The sequence below is a fragment of the Heptranchias perlo genome, chromosome 28 (genome assembly GCF_035084215.1).
Source record: "Heptranchias perlo isolate sHepPer1 chromosome 28, sHepPer1.hap1, whole genome shotgun sequence".
NCBI classification, from domain to species: domain Eukaryota; kingdom Metazoa; phylum Chordata; class Chondrichthyes; order Hexanchiformes; family Hexanchidae; genus Heptranchias; species Heptranchias perlo.
In genome coordinates, this window is record NC_090352.1 from 27457274 (window position 1) to 27478817 (window position 21544).

At 39.4% G+C, this 21544-nt stretch overlaps 2 protein-coding genes across 5 annotated transcripts in view; one reads left to right on the forward strand and one right to left on the reverse strand.

Annotated features, from left to right (window-relative positions):
• Positions 1–11088, reverse strand: part of ankrd13b (ankyrin repeat domain 13B) — a 267722-nt gene extending 256634 nt beyond the window's left edge. For both annotated transcript variants that reach the window (XM_067967939.1, XM_067967938.1), the window contains exon 1: positions 10932–11088. In XM_067967939.1, coding sequence (XP_067824040.1) covers positions 10932–11030 — 99 coding nt within the window. In that variant the 5' untranslated portion in view covers positions 11031–11088. The remainder of the gene's footprint in view (positions 1–10931) is intronic.
• A 773-nt stretch (positions 11089–11861) lies between these two features.
• The window catches only part of git1 (G protein-coupled receptor kinase interacting ArfGAP 1), a 157082-nt gene continuing 147399 nt past the window's right edge, over positions 11862–21544 (forward strand). For all 3 annotated transcript variants that reach the window (XM_068008268.1, XM_068008266.1, XM_068008267.1), the window contains exon 1: positions 11862–12081. In XM_068008268.1, the coding sequence (XP_067864369.1) occupies positions 12030–12081 (52 nt within the window). In that variant the 5' untranslated portion in view covers positions 11862–12029. The remainder of the gene's footprint in view (positions 12082–21544) is intronic.

Sequence of the window (21544 nt, forward strand, 5' to 3'; positions counted from 1 at the left end):
ATGTCACATATGAGTACAAAAGTTTGAGTAGAGCAAGTGCAGCAGTCTTTTGGGATTTTAGCACAGGAACAGATTTTTTTATAAAGAAGCTAGATTTTTTTCGCACTTTGAAATGATTTATGGTGTTCTGGTTTTGCATGAGATTCAAATAACTATAGAGAATGATAAGTGGATAAGATTGATTGCAAGAAAATAACCTTGTTAAGTTTTTAGATGGTATCACAAATCCGAACCTCAAACAAAGATTGACCAATTTATTATAATCTAAGCCCTGAGATAAGATTATTTTCGTTGTAATCATTGCCATCTATTATTCTTAGAAAATATACACAGGTGTTATAAATGATATCATTGAATCTTCTGTGGCATTGCTCATAGATAAAGAAAATTGAGCAAATAGTTATGTTAAATTAGTACAGAACCTTGGTTAGACCACACTTGGAATATTGTGCACAGTTCTGGTCTCCATATTATAAAAAACAGATGGTACAAAAAAGATTTACTAGGATGATACCAGAACTGAGAGGTTATAACTATCAGGAAAGACTGAACAGGCTGGGACTCTTGTCTCTATAAAAGAGTAGGCTGAGGATGACTTGATAGAGGTCTTTAAGATTATGAAAGGGTTTGATAGGGTAGATGTAGAGAAGATGTTTCCACTTGCAGAGAAGACCAAAACTAGGGGCCATAAATATAAGATAGTCACTAATAAATTCAATAGGGAATTCAGGAGAAACTTCTTTACCTCAAAAGTGATTAGAATGTGGAACTCACTACCACAAGGAGTAGTTGAGGCAAATAGCATAGATGCATTTAAAGGGAAGCTAGATAAACACATGAGGGCGAAAGGAATAGAAGGATATGCCGATAGGGTTAGATGAAGAGGGGTGGGAGGAGGCTCGTGTTGGACCGAATGGCCTGTTCTTGTGCTGTACATTCAATGTAATTCTATGTAAGTGTGCTTCACACCAACCACAGGGCAATAAATAAATTTGTGACCATTACGTACTGCTGTGATGCACAAATAAATAAACGTGCATGTAAAATGGTGGACTTATTTTTATGTCAAATTATTAAAATAGTTTAATCTTATACTCTGTAACTATAAGGAGTTGATATCAACAAATTTGTCCCTCAATTTCTTACTTTCTACAATTACATTTAGTGAACTTATTTTTGCCTTTCCAATTTTTTTTTCCTGTTTTGTCCTTTCAGGTAGATGTGGGCCCGTGGCTAGGAGAGCAGAGCAGATGTTGTGAGTCCACAGCTGGAAGAGCCGAGGAGAAGTGGGGCTATGGTTGTAGAGCAGAGCAGGTGTGGACAGAAAATAGACAGAAGCAGGTCCACAGTTGGGAGAGACAACCATAGGCTTTAGAACAGGAGTTGAAAGCAGCAAGAAGCCACGGTCAGAAGTTTCTTTAACTGGACTATCTGTGGAACTGGAGTCCGCAGCAGTGATAGTGGCAGTGGCAGCAATGTCAAAATCCTGGTGTTAGCAGAGGCGCTGTAATGATTGGTGGTGGTAGTGGTAGGAATAATATAGCTGTTTGGTAATGCAGGGTTGAAGCAGCTCGCACCTGTCACAGAGCAGAGCCCATACTGAGACCGGAGTTGTCATAGATGAATAAACCAAAAGCCACCAAGCCTCTGCCTGCTTCTTTGCTGCCTGTACCAGCCTGATACTATCCTCATCCAATATCCACACATGTCATTTTCCAGCAGGGTCACTGGATAGCAATAAGAAATAGGATCCTCTCCCCCTCCACTCAATAGGATCTCTCTCTATCCCATGCCCCTCATCAGGTCTCTCTACCTCTCTTTCTCTCTCCCTCACAACAGGATTTCTCTACCCACCTCCCCTCTCTCCTGAACAGGATTCTAGTCTCATTCTCTCTTCCTCCCCTTCCCTCAGTAGGGTTTTCCCTCAATAAGATGCCTCTTTCTATCTCCTCCCCCTCCACAGACCCCCAAAGCAGCATCTTTTTCTTTCTGCCACCTCTTCCAGCAGCAGAGTTTCACTCTACATCTTTCCAAAAGAGTTGGGTAGTGAAATTACATGGGACGTGACCTCAGCAGTCACTTCAGGATCATACCTGAGTATCCTCCAGCACTGACCCTGCCGGAGTTTGCAGGTTTACTGGGAAAGACACCTCACTTGCAGGGAGCTGGCAGAGGCATGCACTACTGTGGCCACATCTCAGGGACCTGCCTGCCCCATATTGTCAGACACTCCAGCGCCCATCTGTCATCGGGTAATGGGGGCGCCCAGGCCCCTCCCAACACCCCATTCCATCCATCTTTTGGTGTCTGGTGGCTTCTGTCTTTCTGTTAGCCAGTACGCCTCATCTCACTGGGTATACTGGCCTCCAGTCTCATGCCGTGTTCCTTGTGGCCTGGAGAAGTGGAAGCGGAGAGATTCTTTCCCCTCGACTTCACTCCCTCAGACATGGCTCGCTTCGTAAGGGTTGAGCAGAGACTCCACTCCTTAAAAGCCCCAACTACGTCGTGACAATAGGTCCCAACCTTTTTCCAAGCCATTCCATCAGACTCCCACTGGAATTATGGCGGGAGTCTGATGGAACGGCTGCGGGCATCCCAACCCTCTATTTCCTCTTTCTTCGCCAAACAGGATTACATTCCCTATCTCCCTCAACCCGCCCAACAACAGGCTTTCACTCCTGTAAGAGCTTTTATAGTGAACAATGGCTGGTAAAAAGTTATATTTAGCACGGACTGTCTCATTGTATTTAGTTGTTTGAATCATTTTGTGGTGAATGAATGATGTGTGATGTTAATGTTATTGATAATGATACACTGTGCTAAAGATGCGATGTAGGATTTAAGGACATGTTTTGTCTAAAAAGATTTATATCTGCCTGACCTTGCATTTGGGCATTGTATAAACAAAGGATTTTTTTAATGACTTTCCACGTGTTATTTGTCAGAAAAATGTTTAATGAATATATAATTTCTTCATATTTGAGAGATAATAAACTCTATTTTAATCAAATGTTGCCAATTCATTTGGCACGTTGTTGCCAGTTTAAAAAAAAGGTTTGTTCCCCCAATTTTCTCCTCTCCTCTTCTGAAGGTAATGACTCGTACAGCATAGAGTTCCATGGTTGGTGGCAGACCTCCAGCACCTCATCTATACGACCATTCTTCATGCATGAGATTAAACATCGAATGTTGGCAGATGGTTCGACTGCAGCCAAGCCCAAACCCATTGAGTGTCTTCCTCAATCGTAGAATCATAGAATCATATGGCACAGAAGGAGGCCATTCAGCCCATCATGCCTGTGCCAGCTCTTTAAAAGAGCTATCCAACTAGTCTCCATAGCCCTACAATATTTTCCTTTTCAAGTATATATGCAATTCCCACATACAATAGGGACCATTAGATAGCAGTCAGAAGCAGGAACGTTTCCTGTTCTCACCTCTCTAGCCCAAAGGTTCAGAGGCCAATCATGTTGCCTGTACAACTGCTTCAACTAAGTTCAGTTAACTCAGCAAAAACCAGGAATTGAAATGGAGCCTTGCTCATCTGAAAGACACTGTACTTCACCATAAGATGTATTTACACACTGAGCTAACAGTGGAGACCAGTGTCTGTATTTAAAACAAAAACAGCTTAGTGTGTTGCATTATACCAGGACTGCAGCAGTGAAGGAATTAGGTTGTACTCAGAGTGGAAAATGTCTGAATGGAAGATACTGTGAAAAAGAATGAGAGAGGGACTGATTGTAGTACTATGTATGAAAGACAGAACTGTCCAAGGGAATGTCACTTAGATTAATTAATTTCCCATCAAGAGACATTGTAATGTTCATAATATATAAATTATCTCACAATTTTTCTCTAAATAAAAAACACTAATTGTCATCTTATGGTGAAGGTGTTACAATTTTGAGTTTTTATAGAAAAAAATTTAGCAAATACACTCAAGTACGCTATTCAAACATAAAAATGAGCTAATTCCATAATGGTTAATTATCCTTTTTAATAACAAGAAGACTTGTAGTAGTCTTTTCTATTTGAAAACCAAAGTTGTCGTTACTGGTAAGGTGAATTCAATAGGTTTATCTTCTTGTACCACCTTGTCAATTGGAATCAAAACATAATGTGCATAACATGAACCTCACGTTACAGAGTATTCCACTTAGTTAAATCCCAGAATTTAGAATGATTTGAAGAACTGTTGAAAGTTTCTATTTTCATTCACTTAATTCTCCTTGAAGTCAGATTACCAGCCAAATTTAACAATATTTATATTCAGAAATACAATGTGACAATGTCACAAATACACATTTGTAAACAATTTTACAACACCAAGTTATAGTCCAACAAATTTATTTTAAATTCCACAAGCTTTCGGAGGCTTCCTCCTTCGTCAGGTGAACGGTGTTCACCTGACGAAGGAGGAAGCCTCCGAAAGCTTGTGGAATTTAAAATAAATTTGTTGGACTATAACTTGGTGTTGTAAAATTGTTTACAATTGTCAACCCCAGTCCATCACCGGCATCTCCACATCACAAATACACATATTCAATAAATATATTTATGCATATACTTATGGAACTCGACTGAATTCACACATAATACAACAGAAAACACATTTCTGTCTGCACACCTATCACGTATTTCCAGATATGCAAGTTTAATAGCTAAGTGTAACAAGAGATTCAGAATGGACAACTAATAGCTTACTCTGGATGAAAGAACTTCTGCTGTTTACATCGAATGCTGCAATCAGCAATTTAAATAAGCAATTCCAATTTAGTCTAGAATAAAAGCCCACTCCTGCTCATTCAATCACCAAATTGAAAACATTTGATATCTCAAACAAACAACACTGTCTGCTCTTTCAGTATGAGCAATCCCCAATTTGTGATGGCAAGTAGAAAGGAAATGCTGTTATGGCAACTGCTTCAAACAGACTAAATGATCAGCATGCAAGAAGAAGCCAGAGGTGTAAAAACTAGAAGACTGTGAAAATAGAAATCTATAACAATCTTTACAGTATAATGTCTCTATAGATTGTAAAGGCATAATCGTAATCAAAAATAATTAAAGTAAACCTCTCCATAAATATTGTAACATTGGCAACAAGCCTGTTCATCCATTGCCATCTTTAATACTAAAATGGCTATTCATTTGCAAATATTCTTGTTGGAAGCAAGGAAACCCTGATGGCATGCTATTAATATTTTAACATGCATTCAATAATATGTATCAGAATCACTGTATTAGCATCTAAGGAATATGGGGTAAAGGTAAGAAATCTTATATTTACATTGTCTGGGCTTCAATACTGAATTAACCTTAAATATCTGAAGATGAACAATTACCATTTGTAAAGGTAAGATGCAGAAACAATTTAATTCCCTGTAGCATTAATGCATTGTGTGTATAGAATGCAAAACAATATACCTTTACACCTTTATTGGCAGAAATTTACTGGGCAAGGACAGTTCTATTTACGAGGCGTAAGCAGAGTATATGGTTAAAAGGAACATATTATAATTGTCTTCAGTGAAAATGTAATTTAACTATTCCATTAAAATATATTGGGTATATATCTGTGGTGATAAAACTACACAGTGCATCAACAATTCCTACGAGTAAAGATACAATTGGGTAAAAATCACAACGTGCTTTGTTGCAACAGAAATACACTGTTAGGGTGGTGGTGCTAAAAAGAAACAAGTTAAAACCAATGTCGTTTGATGTTAGAGAGCAAATGTTTTATAACAGCATAGATCCGCAACAGAGATTAACAACAACAACAACTTGCATTTATATAACGCCTTTAACATAGTGAAACATCCCTAGGCACTTCACAGGAGCGATCATCAAACTAAATTTGACACCAAGCCACATAAGGAGATATTAGGACAGGTGACCAAAAGCTTGGTCAAAGGGGTAGGTTTAAGGAGTGTCTTAAAGGAGGAGAGAGAGGTTGAGTAGTGGAGAGGTTTAGGAAGGGAATTCCAGCGCTTAGGCCCTAGGTAGCTGAAGGAGCGGCCACCAACAGCGGAGCGAATAAAATTGGGGATGCGCAAGAGGCAATAGTTGGAGGAGCACAGAGATCTTGAAGGGTTGTAGGGCTGGAGGAGGTTACAGAGAAAGGGAGGGTTGTGGCCATGGAGGGATTTGAAAACAAGGGTTAGAATTTTAAAATCAAGGCGCTCCCAGACTGGGAGCCAAAGTAGATCAGTGAGCATGGGGGTGATGGGTGAACGGGACTTGATACGAGATAGGATACTGATAGCAGAGTTTTGGATGAGTTCAAGTTTATGGAGGGTGGAAGATGGGAGGCTGGCCAGGAGAGCACTGGAATAGTCGAATCTAGAGGTAACAAAGACATAGATGAGGGTTTCAGCAGCAGATGAGCTGAGGCAGGGATGGAGGCGGGCAACGTCATGGAGGTGGAAGTAGGCAGTCTTGGTGATGGAGCGGATATGTGGTCGGAAGCTCATCTCAGGGTCAAATAGGATGCCACAGTTACAAACAGTCTGGTTCAGCCTCAGACTGTGGCCAGGAAGAGGGATGGAGTCGGTGGCTAGGGAACGGAGCTTGTGGTGGGGACTGAAGACAATGGCTTTGCACTTCCCAATATTTATTTGGAAGAAATTTTTGCTCATCCAGTACTGGATGTCAGACAAGCAATGTGACAAATCAGAGACAGTGGAGGGGTTGAGTGAGGTGGTGGTGAGGTAGAGCTGGGAGTCACCAGCGCACATGTGGAACCTGATGTGTTTTTGGACAATGTCGCCGAGGGGCAGCATGTAGATGAAAAATAGGAGGGGGCCAAGGATAAAATCTTGGGGGACTCCAGAGGTAACGGTGCAGGAGTGGGAAGAGAAGCCATTGCAGGTGATTCTCTGGCTATGGCTGGATAGATAAAAATGGAACCAGGCCAGTGCAGTCCCACCCAGGTGGACGAGGGAGGAGAGGCGTTGGAGGAGGATGGTGTGGTCAACCATGTCAAAGGCTGTGGACAGGTGGAGAGGATGAGGAGGGATAGTTTACCATGGTCACAGTCACATAGGATGTGATTGGAAGTAGGAGCACTAGTGTTATATAAAATTAATGTATTAAAAGTTACACCACTTGAATGGACTTCCACCCATCCCAACCATACTATACAAAAGCACAAAAACATTTTCTAAAAAAAAATCATCTGCAGAGAATTTCTTGGCTTAATTCAAATTTATGAAATTAGCAGACGATAGCAACAAAATAAATGTTTTATACTTTCAAACGTCTCAGTATTTAAAACTCAAGATTTTATTAAATTTTGAAGTAATTCTCAAATTTACCGTAACTCGAAAACAACGTATCCCTAATTCCTCTTGGTTGTAAATATTTAGTAATGTACTTTGCAGGGCGCGCTATTTGTGAAATAAAGTATATCGTTTGATGATGTGGTACATTAAACTTACAGAAGTCTAATGTCTCGTTGTCTGCAATGACATCTGCACTGGAAGAAAAAAAATCGTATTACTATCCCACCGCACCCATGAATACCAGCTCCAGGTATTCTGTGCTATTGAATAACGATTTCCAACCCTTCCATTATGCTGCATGCGGATATGTTATTCTTTGTTACAACTCGAGCTGTCGGTCAGACACCTACGGGCGATTTGGACCATATGTTGCTGGATTCTATGACTTAACTTATGGTCATTCAAAGGGCGACAAACTTTACAGCGTGTCTTAGTCGTGAAAGGGAACTGAAGGCTGGTTTTGTTTTAAATTAGGACTGATTTTCAACATACTTTAAAATTATACATGAGATATAACGGTTACAGCTCGAATGAATTTTACAAGACGTTGTCTGTTTTACAGGGCTTGTGGAATGATGTTTGTAACCGTCTGGTTTGGGAAGACTGGTAGAGAGATGTACGCAGAACGATCCACAGCTCAACCCTTGATATCCAGCCCTGTCATAACCGGCGTGATGAATAACCGATTCCCCCAGCAGCTGAAACTCTGCAGTCACTAGATTAACTGAAAGCTCAGTGCTTTGAATTCCTAACATGTTATCTGTCCAAACTAGTTCCTAATAATTGATTGTAATATTTTAGATGTTCTGTATACTCGGAATACACAGAACCTTTGCAGTATGTTTCTCTGTTCGGTACTAGGTGAAGCCACATTCCTCCACGGTTAGTGCGAGTTCCTTTTTTACGATTGATAAAGAGATGCTATAAATGTATTTTGCTCCGTTTGCTGCATTTCCGGCCCAGCGTTGTGCTTATTCTTTATTGATATTTTCATCTGTCAGTTGCGGATTGTGGCGGGAGCGCGGCGAAGGAACCCAGCACAATTAAGTATCACCATATTATAAAATGGTGCGGTCTCATGATAATATATGCAACGCTCCTTAACTCAAACTTACATATTGCAACGACATTGTGCATTGGTGCAAATTGCAACAGAATGGGTACAATTAATTTATTTAGAAGAATGCTGTATATCACATGTACCGAAGCACTCCCGCAGGTTCAGCTAGCTGTGGGATGGATGGTTTTCACTCAAAAGGAGAGAACATGCATTTTTGGAAATCCCGGGGCCATATAAAGCGGATCTAATAGCACCAAATTATTACCGTACCTAAGAGTAAAATGTGGCGTCAAAGTTATGATTAAAGGCGAATTTTAGTTGCATTGGCGTTGACATTCAGGTGTGTTTAACATTAGAACAGCTATCCAGTTTCCCTGGTCAAGAAGACTGTTTGTATTTTGTGCTATAAAATGCAATACTTTTATTCAGACTCAGTCTTACTGTAATCTGAACTATTGTTAAAGTTGCGGAGATATAGGCGATCATTGAGATGTTTTTCAGTCTTATTTTCAACCATTGCTACATTGCAAATTTACGTCAAAATCAGCTTGATAAATGAAAATACGAATATCTTCTTGAAAAAAGGCAGCTCTAGTCGTGGCTTGTGTCCCCTGGTTTGTGTCATCTCTAGTTTCTGATGTAGTCCATACAGTTCTCTTCAGAATATTAACTAACTCCCAAACCCAAGAATAGATTTATACAAATGTATTTATTTTGTGGAAATGATCTACGTTTTCAATCTGTTAAAAACAAGCTGCGATTTATCCCACGATGTGCAAAATCTTTCCTGGCTTTTGGACTTATAGCTTGAGCTATGTTAGCATTTGGGACCGGACAATTCCTGTTACAGAGATCTGATTTGTATTCCTGCACGCTTTATCTTGATAGCATCTGTCAAATGCTATTTAATGCGGTAGTAATTGGCCTTCTCTAATTATCAATTGAAATGATGGTAAAATAAAGCGATATTGACACACTTTAATTAATACAATAATTTTCCCTGTTGGTTTTTACTTCTATGACATTATCGCAGCCAATTTACGCTGTTTCAAAATAAGCATTCATAGAATCATAGAAGTTTACAACATGGAAACAGGCCCTTCGGCCCAACATGTCCATGTCGCCCAGTTTATACCACTAAGCTAGTCCCAATTGCCTGCACTTGGCCCATATCCCTCTATACCCATCTTACCCATGTAACTGTCCAAATGCTTTTTAAAAGACAAAATTGTACCCGCCTCTACTACTGCCTCTGGCAGCTCGTTCCAGACACTCACCACCCTTTGAGTGAAAAAATTGCCCCTCTGGACCCTTTTGTATCTCTCCCCTCTCACCTTAAATCTATGCCCCCTCGTTATCGACTCCCCTACCTTTGGGAAAAGATTTTGACTATCTACCTTATCTATGATTGACAGAGACCATGCTCGGTGGAAAGCGATATTACAACTCGATAGTACAGCAGTGGTCGGAGCAGAGTGGCGCCTGCGCGATTAACGGTGCAGCGACCTCTTTAAATCGTACAGCCCCTGTCTCTCGAGTAGCGCTGGAATTGCAGCCACAATAGAGACGGCGATTCCCCCCCGCAACCCCCGCCTTTTTTGGTTCTTGTATCAAGTGTCTATCGGAGCCATTGTACAGCTATGCCAAAACGACAACCAGATCCCAAAGATTTCTAGCAGTTCATCAAACGTTGCTTGATTTTAGCCAGATAGCTAAATCAGACAGTACGACAGAAAATTAAACATTGTTTATCAATGATAGGAAACAGATACAATACTACGCAAATAGTTTCTGCCTCTGCATAGTTTAGAAATAAATTGAAAACCCCGATCTTCGCAAGAAATGTTTATTTTAAATAGAGTTCTGTTGTATAAAGCAGACTCATTTAGTTTGTTCTGTTTTGTGATTTACTTGTAATTTAGTTGCACTTAGTTGTAGGCTTTTGTTGTTTTACTTCCGCAGAACACTTAATTTGACAAAACAAATTGTTTTTTTTATTTGCCGAACTATAACAACTTCCTCCCTTTGAACAATTTCCCAAATTTGAAACCATTTCAGGATTTTGATTATGAAGAGATAAATGTGTAGCACAGTTTACCGGAATATTTTAAAGCACTTGACATAATTTTCTTTATACTACACAACATATATGGTTCCCGTATTACTATGGATGCTTCATTTCCATACAACATAGTAAGTTGAAAATAATAACCACACATTTCGTTTCTAAGTGACCTAAGAAAATTCAGATAAAAAGTAAATACATAATGGCAGCGTTGCGATCGCGGTTTTTCCTTATTAGAAGAAATGTATTGAGACAATACCTAACCCAATGAAGGAATCAGCTCATTATACGACACTAGCACAATCCCATCAAGCTAATGCACGAAAACAGACAATTCGGATTCAAGAGAATTTTATTGGAGAAAGAATATATAATCTCCAATCCTTCTTCTAAATGACAGAATTTAATTTCGTGATACATAATTTCACAGCGACTTGCCGAATGCTACTGCATCTGACAGTATTTAGACAATTGCACTTGCATTGCACCACCCCAAAAACACACACATATCACCCACCTGCTTGGTGCTAAGTTCCTTTTCCAGCTCCTTGTATTTATTATGCCAAACCAAATAATGCAATGGATATTTTTCTGCCACCCTTCTCGCAGAAATCATTCTGATCTCATTCTTCTCTTCCAAATATCATACAAACTACCTTTGCAGCAGACAGTCAAACCCCTGGCAACAGGCACCAATCCCTATATTGCTCGGCTACTGAATATCAGACGATAGGAAGCGCTGTAATTCTTGCTTTCACTGTACTGGAAAGAGGAAGTGGGAGAAAATCGAAGGGTTAGGAATTACCATGTTTCTGTGGGGGAAAATTATATATTGAAAATAGGTACAGAGCGCAGAGTAATAACACTATAAGGAAAAACATATAATGTAGCTAGTTTAAACAAAATATAATTGTTTGCGCATTCAGTGCAGATATTTTTCAGTGAAAAATGCAATAATGATGCATTTTATATTGTGGTCAACCCCTTTACCTATAATATTGGAGATGCGCGGTCATAAAACCTCCTGGGAGCTGTAGTTCATCCGCTGAGGTTAGGATTATTAATGAAAATTTGTATTTAAAATGAGCTATAGCTTCTCAACCAACTCCAAGAAGATAATTCTTATATTTAAAAATATTGACATGAACCTCAATGTGCTCCAATCTGCACAATGACATCACCTTTGCACCAGCTGTCCACAGGGAACTACAAATCCCAGACTACCTTGCGGTGATCCCCCCTCCCCCCAGCAGGGCGGACCTACAATCGGAGTCCACCAAACTTGAGAAAGGCGGGGAGAGGGGAGCTGATTGGTGGAAGGTGACGTAATTTATTTTCACTCGAATGTGTATTGGTCAGCCGAGCTGCCAATCATATGACGCGCGTGGGAATCCCACCAGCAGGTTGGGCTGCGCGGCGGTGTTGTCATTTCCTGGCTGCTCTGGGAATGGGGGCGGTTGGGAGAAATCTGCGGTTTTCTAACAACTTGTCTCGAACCGGATGCGTCTGCGTTAAACAGACCGGCCCTCGGAGATTAAAGGCTTCGTGGTATCGGGGTCAGCGCTGGAAATAAATAAACACGGGGCAGAGAGAGAGAGAGAGAGGGGGGTGAAAAATGTCCCGAAAGCTGCGGCCCAACGAAGTCTGCGCCGACTGCAGCGCCTCAGGTACGTGACTCAGTGAATGGGGGGAAAGAGGGTGGTGGTCGGAGCCGGAGCCGGGACCAGTACCAGTACCAGGGCCGCCCCTTTGCTTGCCGCCGGGAGAGCTCGTACGCGAGAGCCGGTGGAAAACTGTGGGTGGGGGGGGGGTTTCCTTCGGGCCTGTCAGTCAGCCAGCCGGTCAATAGCCCCAGCAGCGGTTGGAAGGCGGTGGGTTTCGGTGAGCCGCTGAGCCACTTGTGGTGGAAAATAAGCCGAAATAAAACGATTTGTCGTTGAATGCGGAGAAAATTGTCCCTTTCGGCTGGAATTTTAGAGTGTCAGTGGCTGCTTAAAGTCTGTTAGAAACGTCAAGTTCGTGACTGTAGCACTGGCCATTGTCCAAAGGCAGAGCAGTGATAAAGTCGGTTAGATGAACTAACAATAATAACCACAAGAAATCTTTGTGATCCTTGTTCCTATGTGCACCGACTTTGATTCTGATCTTTCCCTTCTGGAAGAGGGAGCCTTTTAATTGATTTATAAAACTTTTTATTGGTATCCGATATATGGATTCAAAACGTCGAAACACTGCATTTTACTAGCAACTGACCCAGTTATTCGTGAATTTTTGAGGTGAAATGTTCAATATGCGCACTTTTTTTTAAGACTCGGTTTATTTGAAATGCTTTCTTTTGCGATGTTCACTGGATTACATAACAGCTGAGACACAAGTGCGAGTTGGTCATGTGCCAGCTGGTGCTGTGATTTAAGTCTGATTTAGGAGATATCAGATCTGATTTAGGAGATATCAGATCTGTTGCAGTTAAATACATGCTTGTTTTTAAAGTAATTAGGGGATGATGCCAATGGAATCTTTTGTTTACTTACCCTTAACTTCCGATTTTGAATTATAATTTATACAATATAGTAGAATACTTGCCGCTAATGCATTGTTGGCTTTCCTATAGCTTAATTTGGAATTCACTCCTGTTGTGATTTTAAAAAAAATTACCTCAAGACATCACCATACTTTGACTTGTCAAGCTACACTCTGGATGTTATGATTATTCCTGTTTGTATTTTTAAGCCTGTAAAGAAAATCTAGACATTTATTTCTTGAGATCATTCCTTATGCTCGATATCCTCTCTGTGCCTATCTTCTGGAGTTGAAAAAATAAAATACCATTTTGAATGGTCTCCCTGCCAGCCACTGTGTTCATACAGGGTCAAGCAAAGGGATGCATGTTGTAGTAAGCATACTGCACACGTTCCTGCCCACGGTGCTGCCAGGGCAATTGGGTCAGACTGTGGGGGGGTGTATGTGCAGCTGGTGCTCCCTTTGTACAGTTGCAAAATGGTGGGTCTGGAAGAGTCAGAGGTGGTGCTTTTGCTGTTAACTCAGAATTCTAATAAATAAACTGTACAATTATTGATGGTATAGTATCTACTGTTTAGAACTTTGTATATTGAAATAGTGAATCTTTTAACTATATTTACAGTCACTGTCAGTACATTTGTGAGACTCCAGCAATCAAGAACATTATTTGTGAAATGTTTTGTATCAAAAAGTGCATTTTTTTTAACCTATTATCCCTAAACACATCTTGAGGCTGTCTTTCTTTACTTTCTCCAAATTAAAAGATGTGCATTTTTAATGCAGGTAGTGTAGAACAATGTGTTGTCCTGTGCTGCTAGAAAATGTTCCATTTTGTATGTTCTTAATTATTGAGTGTTTACATTTGAATGAGTGGTGATTCACCTGCCTTTTTGGTGGTGGGGGAGAATTTGTATGTGATTGTTTGTTTGAAGTGGTGGGCGATATCCAAACTAATTACATTATTAGTGCCACCAGCTGAACAAAGTGCCATATACTTAGGCATGGAAGTGAGAATCTTTTCAAGAAAACTCTAAAATGGAATATTGATGGTGTCACAGAGGCCAAAAAAATGGAGTTGACGTAGCTTGGCCAATTTTACCAAAATGTCTGACAACAGTTTCCTTAGAATTTCAAACCATTGACTCCAAGAAGAAAGAGAAAATCAGAGAAACCCTAATCTACATGTAAATGCATTGAGAGAGAGACACATACGCAAATGGATATTGAGTTGGAGTGCACATAGCAATGGACTGTGATGTTTGCAGTAGATGCTGAGGAGGAAAATTTAAGCAGCTTACAATATTTGAGAGATATTTAGGTATTCAAATTTGCTTCCAAAGATCACTAAAGTATGAATGTATATTGTTTGCTTTCTGAACAACTGGTTTGTAAATATTGTGCTTTTGGTTATAATTTAAGATTGATGTTCTCATGATCCAGTGAAACATTTTAAGATGGGCAATAACAACGGTTGTCTGTTGGTTGCAGTCACGGTATGAAAAGTAAACCCATGCTTCAGGAAAATAAATGAAGTCCAAATTCTCAAGTGCCTGAGAAATTGATCTATTGATTCATTGTTTGCCCAAATCTTTAAGAGTGTAATAAAATGCAGTCTTACCCCCCCCCCCCCCCAATTCTGTAAAGCATACTAAAATCATAGACTGTTATAGCGTAGGCTATTTGGCCCATCAAGTCTGTCCTGGTATTCTTCTCACATAAGCCACTTAGTCTAATCCTACTCTCTCTTATTTGCGCCATGTACCCTGTAATATTCCCTTTTTTCAAACAACTATCTAATTCCCTTTTAGAAGAATGTATAGACTCTGCTTCACCAATGGTTTGTGGCACAGAATTCCACATTATATGTAAAGAATTTTTGTTCTTGCCTTCCCTTTGCTATTTTACCCAAGTGGCCATTTTTCATGAGCCCAGATGGTGAGTGCCATTGACTATGGAGGCATTGCAAATTAATCCTGTCATCACTTAATATTCATGCGCACTTTCTAGTGGGAATCACTGGGAGAATCGGGGGTTGGAGACAATTCAGAGGAGGGCAGCAAAGGACCAAGTTATGAAGAAAGAAAGGAAAAACTTGGGCTTTTCAGCCTCAAAAGGAGATGACAGAGAGATGACCTTATAGAGGTATATAAGATAATTCATCAGATTTTAAAATAAAAAGGTAAACCTGTAACACAACTTTAAACTAAACCATGATGGGGACATGGATTTATACTGGCATAATTTTGCCAAGAAGTTCTTCACAAAAAGAGTGATTTAACATGAGTTGAACTTCTGGGTAGGGTAGTGGGGGAGCTCTGAAATGATTTAGGAAATAAACTTGGATGTCATGATGGAATGGATTGTAGGGTCTTTGTTGATGGATAAGTTAGGATGTGTTGAATGGCTTTCCTTTTCTATGTCTGTCTTGATAACAGGAGACGCTAAAGTATAGTGCCTCAATGCCTTGGCTGACACATAACCACACATTGTGGAGCATTTACTTAGCAATTGGGAGCTTTAAAAAGCTCTTATTTCCAGGGCAATACGATCTGTATTTAAAGTAGATTTGCAAAATTTGTCAAAACATGTGAACGGCATAGACTGTTCACAATGCTTTGATATTTTCCCAACTGATGGGTGTTTGAAAATAAACCAATTGCTGTGGTTTGTTTTCACCAATATTAATTCATTTTGTAATGTCAGTTTTTGGCAAAACCTTCTTTGAAGGGTTTTTCTACTTAACTTTTCTGAAAACTGTTAAACCTTGCTTCGAAAAAACAATCTGTTCATTCAATTGATCAGTAAGGGGTAATGAATACACTGCTTGGTGTAACACTGAATCGTACAAATCAGGAAGATCTCGGGTTTGAGGATCGGGTCTGTGTTAATTGATCTTAAATGAAGCAATTGTAAACAATTTTTCAACACCAAGTTATAGTCCAGCAATTTTATTTTAAATTCACAAGCTTTCGGAGGCTTCCTCCTTCCTCAGGTAAACATTTACCTGAGGAAGGAGGAAGCCTCCGAAAGCTTGTGAATTTAAAATAAAATTGCTGGACTATAACTTGGTGTTGTAAAATTGTTTACAATTGTCAACCCCAGTCCATCACCGGCATCTCCACATCTTAAATGAAGCAGTGAAGGGTCAATAGAGTCAGTGTCTCTGGGCTAGGAAAGGGAAAAACTGGTCAGGGTACAGCTCCTGATCTTTGTCTATTAATCACTCCTTTGAGATGCATATATGTGGGTGTCAAGTGCGCACTGAGGTCTGATGTTCTTCCTGAGTTGAATAGCTTGTGAAAGCTCACTCTCTAGGCTTTCACAGGTTTTGTAAAATGTTATTATAGCAGTTCATTATCCCTGTTGCCAGATCAACTTCTGTTTTAATTAGTGTAGGAGCTCAGTTTTCCTAGACTGCTGTACAGGGATTGCTGAAGATGAGGAGGAAGGGGGGAGTTATTTTTTTTTAAAAGGTTGACACAAATGGAGAATTTAATCTCACCTACACACTTGCTTCATACTGTCTCTTTAGATGTTGGTTGTTCCTTTGCTCTTAGTGTTTTTTGCTGCTAATCCGTACTAAATTGTGTTGAGAAATTTTTCTTTTTTAAAAAAAAATTAAATCTGTATAATTATAGCATAATTTTAAAATCCCACATCTCATTGAAAAGCACAATAGTGTGTATATTTTATGCATTTTTATTAGGGTTCAATTTTGCTCTGGACCAAAATGGTCACTGGCATTGTAAATGCTGTTCTCCCGAGCGTTGGCACCATGATCAGCCATGATCTAATTGAATGGTGGCGCAGGCTCGAGGGGCTGAATGACCTACTCTTGTTCCTATGTTCCTGACCCCTGAAACAAAACATGCACTTTGCATTGCATTTGGAATAAGTGCACCTCCAAAGTAAATTGAATTATTTTTAAGCACCTTCACTTTTCGGTATAGCCACTGCAGGATAAATAATCTTACGGGTTTTAACATAATTGTGTACTTTTTTTAAAAACAAAATTCTCTTTAGGTCCCCTATCCTCTGTGCAATTCCATAGCCAAGATAATGGGACGGCAACTTTCTAATAAGTTTCTGTTTATGCTGCACTATAACTGGGCAGTAGGAGTTGACTGGTACTAAAACCTTTTAATAAAAGCCTGCCCATTTCACTATTGGAGCTGCCTTGCGCTGCTTTCGTTTTTCCAATTCGTGACAGTCTGAAAGTGAATGTGCAAAATGTTATGGTAAACATCGATTTTTTTTTTCTATTTCTCCCGAATTAATTATTTGTCATATCAGTGAAAAAGAAATTAAAAATCGCTCGAGCCGTGTTCACTCATGAAGTAATTTGTTATCCCCCTTCTTGATTTCTAAGCCATTGATTTACAAGTTTGAACCTGGGTATTTGTGCTCCTTGGATATTCATGAACTAAAGGAGTGTAGCGTAGCAAAATTTATAATTTATTCAGGCTTGCCTGAATAATCCAGTACCTAATTACTGTATGGGAATGGTTGGAATATTTTTCTGAAATATATTTGTCCATATCTTGTAGGAACAAAAGCATAATCTGTGATCCACTTTTCAGCTTAGGCTTCAGCGACAAAGTGCTCAACACTGCTCTGGCAATCTATACCAGTTCAACTAGTATTGATGATTATTGACTGAGATGCTTTTATCATAAGCTTTGGAACATAATTTCTGAATTCTAGCAACCAATATCTTTACCTGAAACTCAAATTTTTGTGATACAGTACTTGATGGTACACTGTCAAAAGTGGAAATGTCCTGAATCAATCAGATGTTTAACCAATGTACAGTTTAAACATTATTAAATTTTTAGGTAACCTATAGTTTTTTCAGGCTGTTGGGCATTTTAAAACAAATTCCAAGTCTGTACACTACTGGAAGTTTGGGGGTCTTGGCTGCAACTACCAATTGTATAACTGTATTTAGATGGTTTTAAGATTCTGGATACAATAAATGCAGATTTGCTGTTGAGATTTTAAGATCTCATTGAGCAACTTGAGCTGAAAATTTGGTGCTTTAATATTTTTCTTCTTTATAGTTAACTAGATTTGCTGTGCAATTTAGGCTCTAATCTGATTATTAATAAATTACCTATTCTCCTTCAATAAAAATTCTTCTAATTTGCCCCCTCATTGTTCTAGTATTGCTCCCTTATTACTGAATTCAACAATTGGAAACAGTCTTTCATTGTTCACCCCCTCAAAAGCTTTCATAATTTTGAAAACCTGCATTCCATTCTCTGTTCCAGCGAAAACTGCATCAACATTTCGAGCCCTCATAACCATAACTTCTCATTTCTGGTATAATTTTAGTGTTCTGGGATGCTTAACATCTGGGTCTGGTGATGTTTTTCCCTACTTTTTAGCCAGTAGTATTTTTAGAGTTGGGAAGAGTTAAGTCCCCCTCCCTCAAACAGAAACTTGACTTTAGATAGCTGCTTTGATGTAGCAAAACATCCAAAGATGCCTTGTAAGTGCTGGAGGAGGGTGGTAATAAATCTAACACCAAGGAGGATGTGGGAGAAGCTGGAGATGTGGATTGAAGGTGTGGCCAAAGAGGATTGTTTTAAGGCTTTTGAAGATAGAGATGTACACAGCAGATGTGTTTAGGAACAAAATCCCAGAGTGCTGACTGAAGTTTCCGCCATCTGTGGTGAAACAGAGAAATAGGGGAAGCCAAATATTATAGGCCAAGAGTGGAAGGTGCAAGTTGGGATGTGGACTGGAGGAGATTGCAGAGATAGAATGAGGCGAGGTGATTTGAGGAATTTGTAAATGAGGACAAGGGTTTTGAAATCCATGAACTAGAAGATGGAGAGACAATAAAAGTCAACATGAACAAGGATGAGGGACGAGCAGGAACTAGTAAAACACCGGATGTGGGCAGTGGTATTCTGGATAAGTTGGAGTTTGTTTAGGATGGAGCTGAGGAAGCTGAGCAGAACTTTAGAGATAAGACCGTGGTTACCAAAACATGTATTTGAGTGTTAGTGGTATTGGTACTTTCCTCTAGTTTCTCTTTCTCCTGCTGTTGTGTTTTTGTTTTTTATATTTACCTTCTCTCCAATGTCCTGGCTTCTTCCATCTCCCTTTCCATTTCTAGCCATTTTTTCTCATGAATCTGTCCTGGATCCCACTTTTTTTCAGCTTGTGTTTGGAGTGCTGCTAAAATAAAATAAACATTGTGCGGGATTCTGGGAATGAGTCGGAAGAAATATCCAAAAAAAGCCAGCAGAGCTTTGAGCAAATGTGTGTGAGAAAGTGGCAATGTGAGGCTGTGGTGGGGAAAACCAGAGGAGCTTGAGGCCAGGGAAGGGAAGCAGGTTAAGATGTTGCTGTGCTGGGAGCCAGCTGCAGGTCTGATTGGTCCCTAAAGAGACAGACCAATCAGGTTGGACAGGTTTACCAGGATGGATTGGATCCCAGAAAGTGGGGCTTCAGCTGGAAAATTGATTTTTCAGTTGATTAAACAAATTCTTGCACTGTAAAGTGAAAGCAAACTCTGTTGGCGCTCCTTTCTTGTACAGTGTTGGGGACAATATCCTACTCTGTTTACCCAGTGTATGGCCAATACACTCATTTTAAATAATGGCATTGAAGTAAGAAACTGGAAGCATGACAGTTTATTCTGTGTTCATATGCATTGAATTTTTTCAATTCTCGGTATAGTTTTGTGTCTGTTAGCTGCTATGGGGCACAAATTCCTCAAAGAGCAACTTTCAAACTTAACCGTCAAATGAAATATGAATATTTTTTTTAAAAATGATGAATACTTACATTTCAATTTTTTTTGTTTAAAATGCTAATCCCACAAAATAAACATTGAGGTCTAAGCTTTCTGGATTGGTAGTTCACTGCAATGAATGAGCAAGAAATGACATTTAATGCTGCTATATTAGCAATTTGATATTAAATGGTGGTAATATTGTGTGAGAGCCTGTTTTACTCCCTGTTAGATCTTCCCCTAAAAAGTCTTGACTCGCTTTCACATTGAGAGTCTGACCCTGTGCCTCCAGGGTCAGTAGACTCGTGCTGGTAACTAGGCTGGACAGAGGAAATAAGGTCCACACACTGAGTTCTCTGGTTTTATGCTGTGTAAGTAAGCGTACCTAAGTGCATCCTGTGGTGTTACAGTTTGGGTTTTTAAAATAGTCTTTCAATAATTTGTGTAATGATTCCTATATGCTGACTTTGTCCCTTGTGAATGTACTTGGTTTTTTAACTAGACCCTTGCAGGAACTAATGTGGCCTAGGTCTAACAATTAACTGACTCTGGTAAATTGTATACTGTAGTTCAATCTACTTGGATAACCCAGAAATTTCACAATTGGGACCAGACTGTTGTGTGTTAAAACCACAACCATATTTATTTGTACTTATTTCATATGTGCAGAAGCTTCATAACCAGTTGATATTATAAACGGCAGTATTTACACGCCACAGAAAAACTCATCAGTCTTGAGAAAAAAATCCTCAGCAGTTTCAATAGCGCAATCCGATATTAAGGCCAGAACTAACCCAGGTGAAATGGAGTGAGATTCCCTCCTTCAGGAATTCTCACTCTGTTTCACGTCATTGTCTGTTTTCTGAGTCTGGATTCAGCTGCATTCGCACTCTGATGCAGCATCAGCGTGAAGCGAAACTGCTTCATGCTGATGTGTAAATGAACCCTTAGTGTTTGCTGAGATGCTGATACTGTAATCATCTGTATTTTAAGTACACCTATCAATCACATTCAGATCAAAGAAAGCTTTTTATCTTAACCGAAATCTTGATCAAAAGATTCTTCCTGTATTCTTTTAAACTTGGGAAAAGAGCTACGTTTACTTTAATTTGGGTTACTTAAATTCATACACTAGCTTACCTAGACAAAATTTCTAATTTGGTGAGTGTCATCTGGAATATCACGACGGATGCAAGTGAAAAAGTGTTTAATTGCTGCCTTATTCAAGCCCTGTTTTATTCCAAGACACCGGTTTGCTAAACTTGCTTACAATAAACATGTAATGACATTTCAATAACTCATTTAATTCCTGTCATTTTTAAATGGGTCACTACTTGATGGGTTTTTGTCAGATATAGCTGAGTTTGGCTGAATTTAGAAGAAGCCATTTGGATGGATGTGTCTGGACTTGGAATAATGGTGAATAGGTGGATGCGACTAGATAGAATATCAAATGTTTATCCAGAATTAATGATTCTGGATAAACATTTGATATTCTATCTAGTCGCATCCACCTATTCACCATTATTCCATCAAGCATACAATGATCTTTGTAAATTCTATTCCAATTACGTGAACTTTTTAAATGACTTCCAAAACCTATATCAATGTTGTGATGTGGAGATGCCGGTGATGGACTGGGGTAGACAAATGTAAGGAACCTTACAACACCAGGTTATAGTCCAACAGTTTTATTTGGAAAAAAAACTGTTGGACTATAACCTGATGTTGTAAGATTCCTTACATATATCAATGTTGTTACATGTTTATATATAGCAATAAGGTTATCCCTCTTCCCTCCTCTAGCAGCAGTTCTTATTTACTCCTTTGCAAAGTGTCTTATAGACCTGTATCAGTGCTAGCTC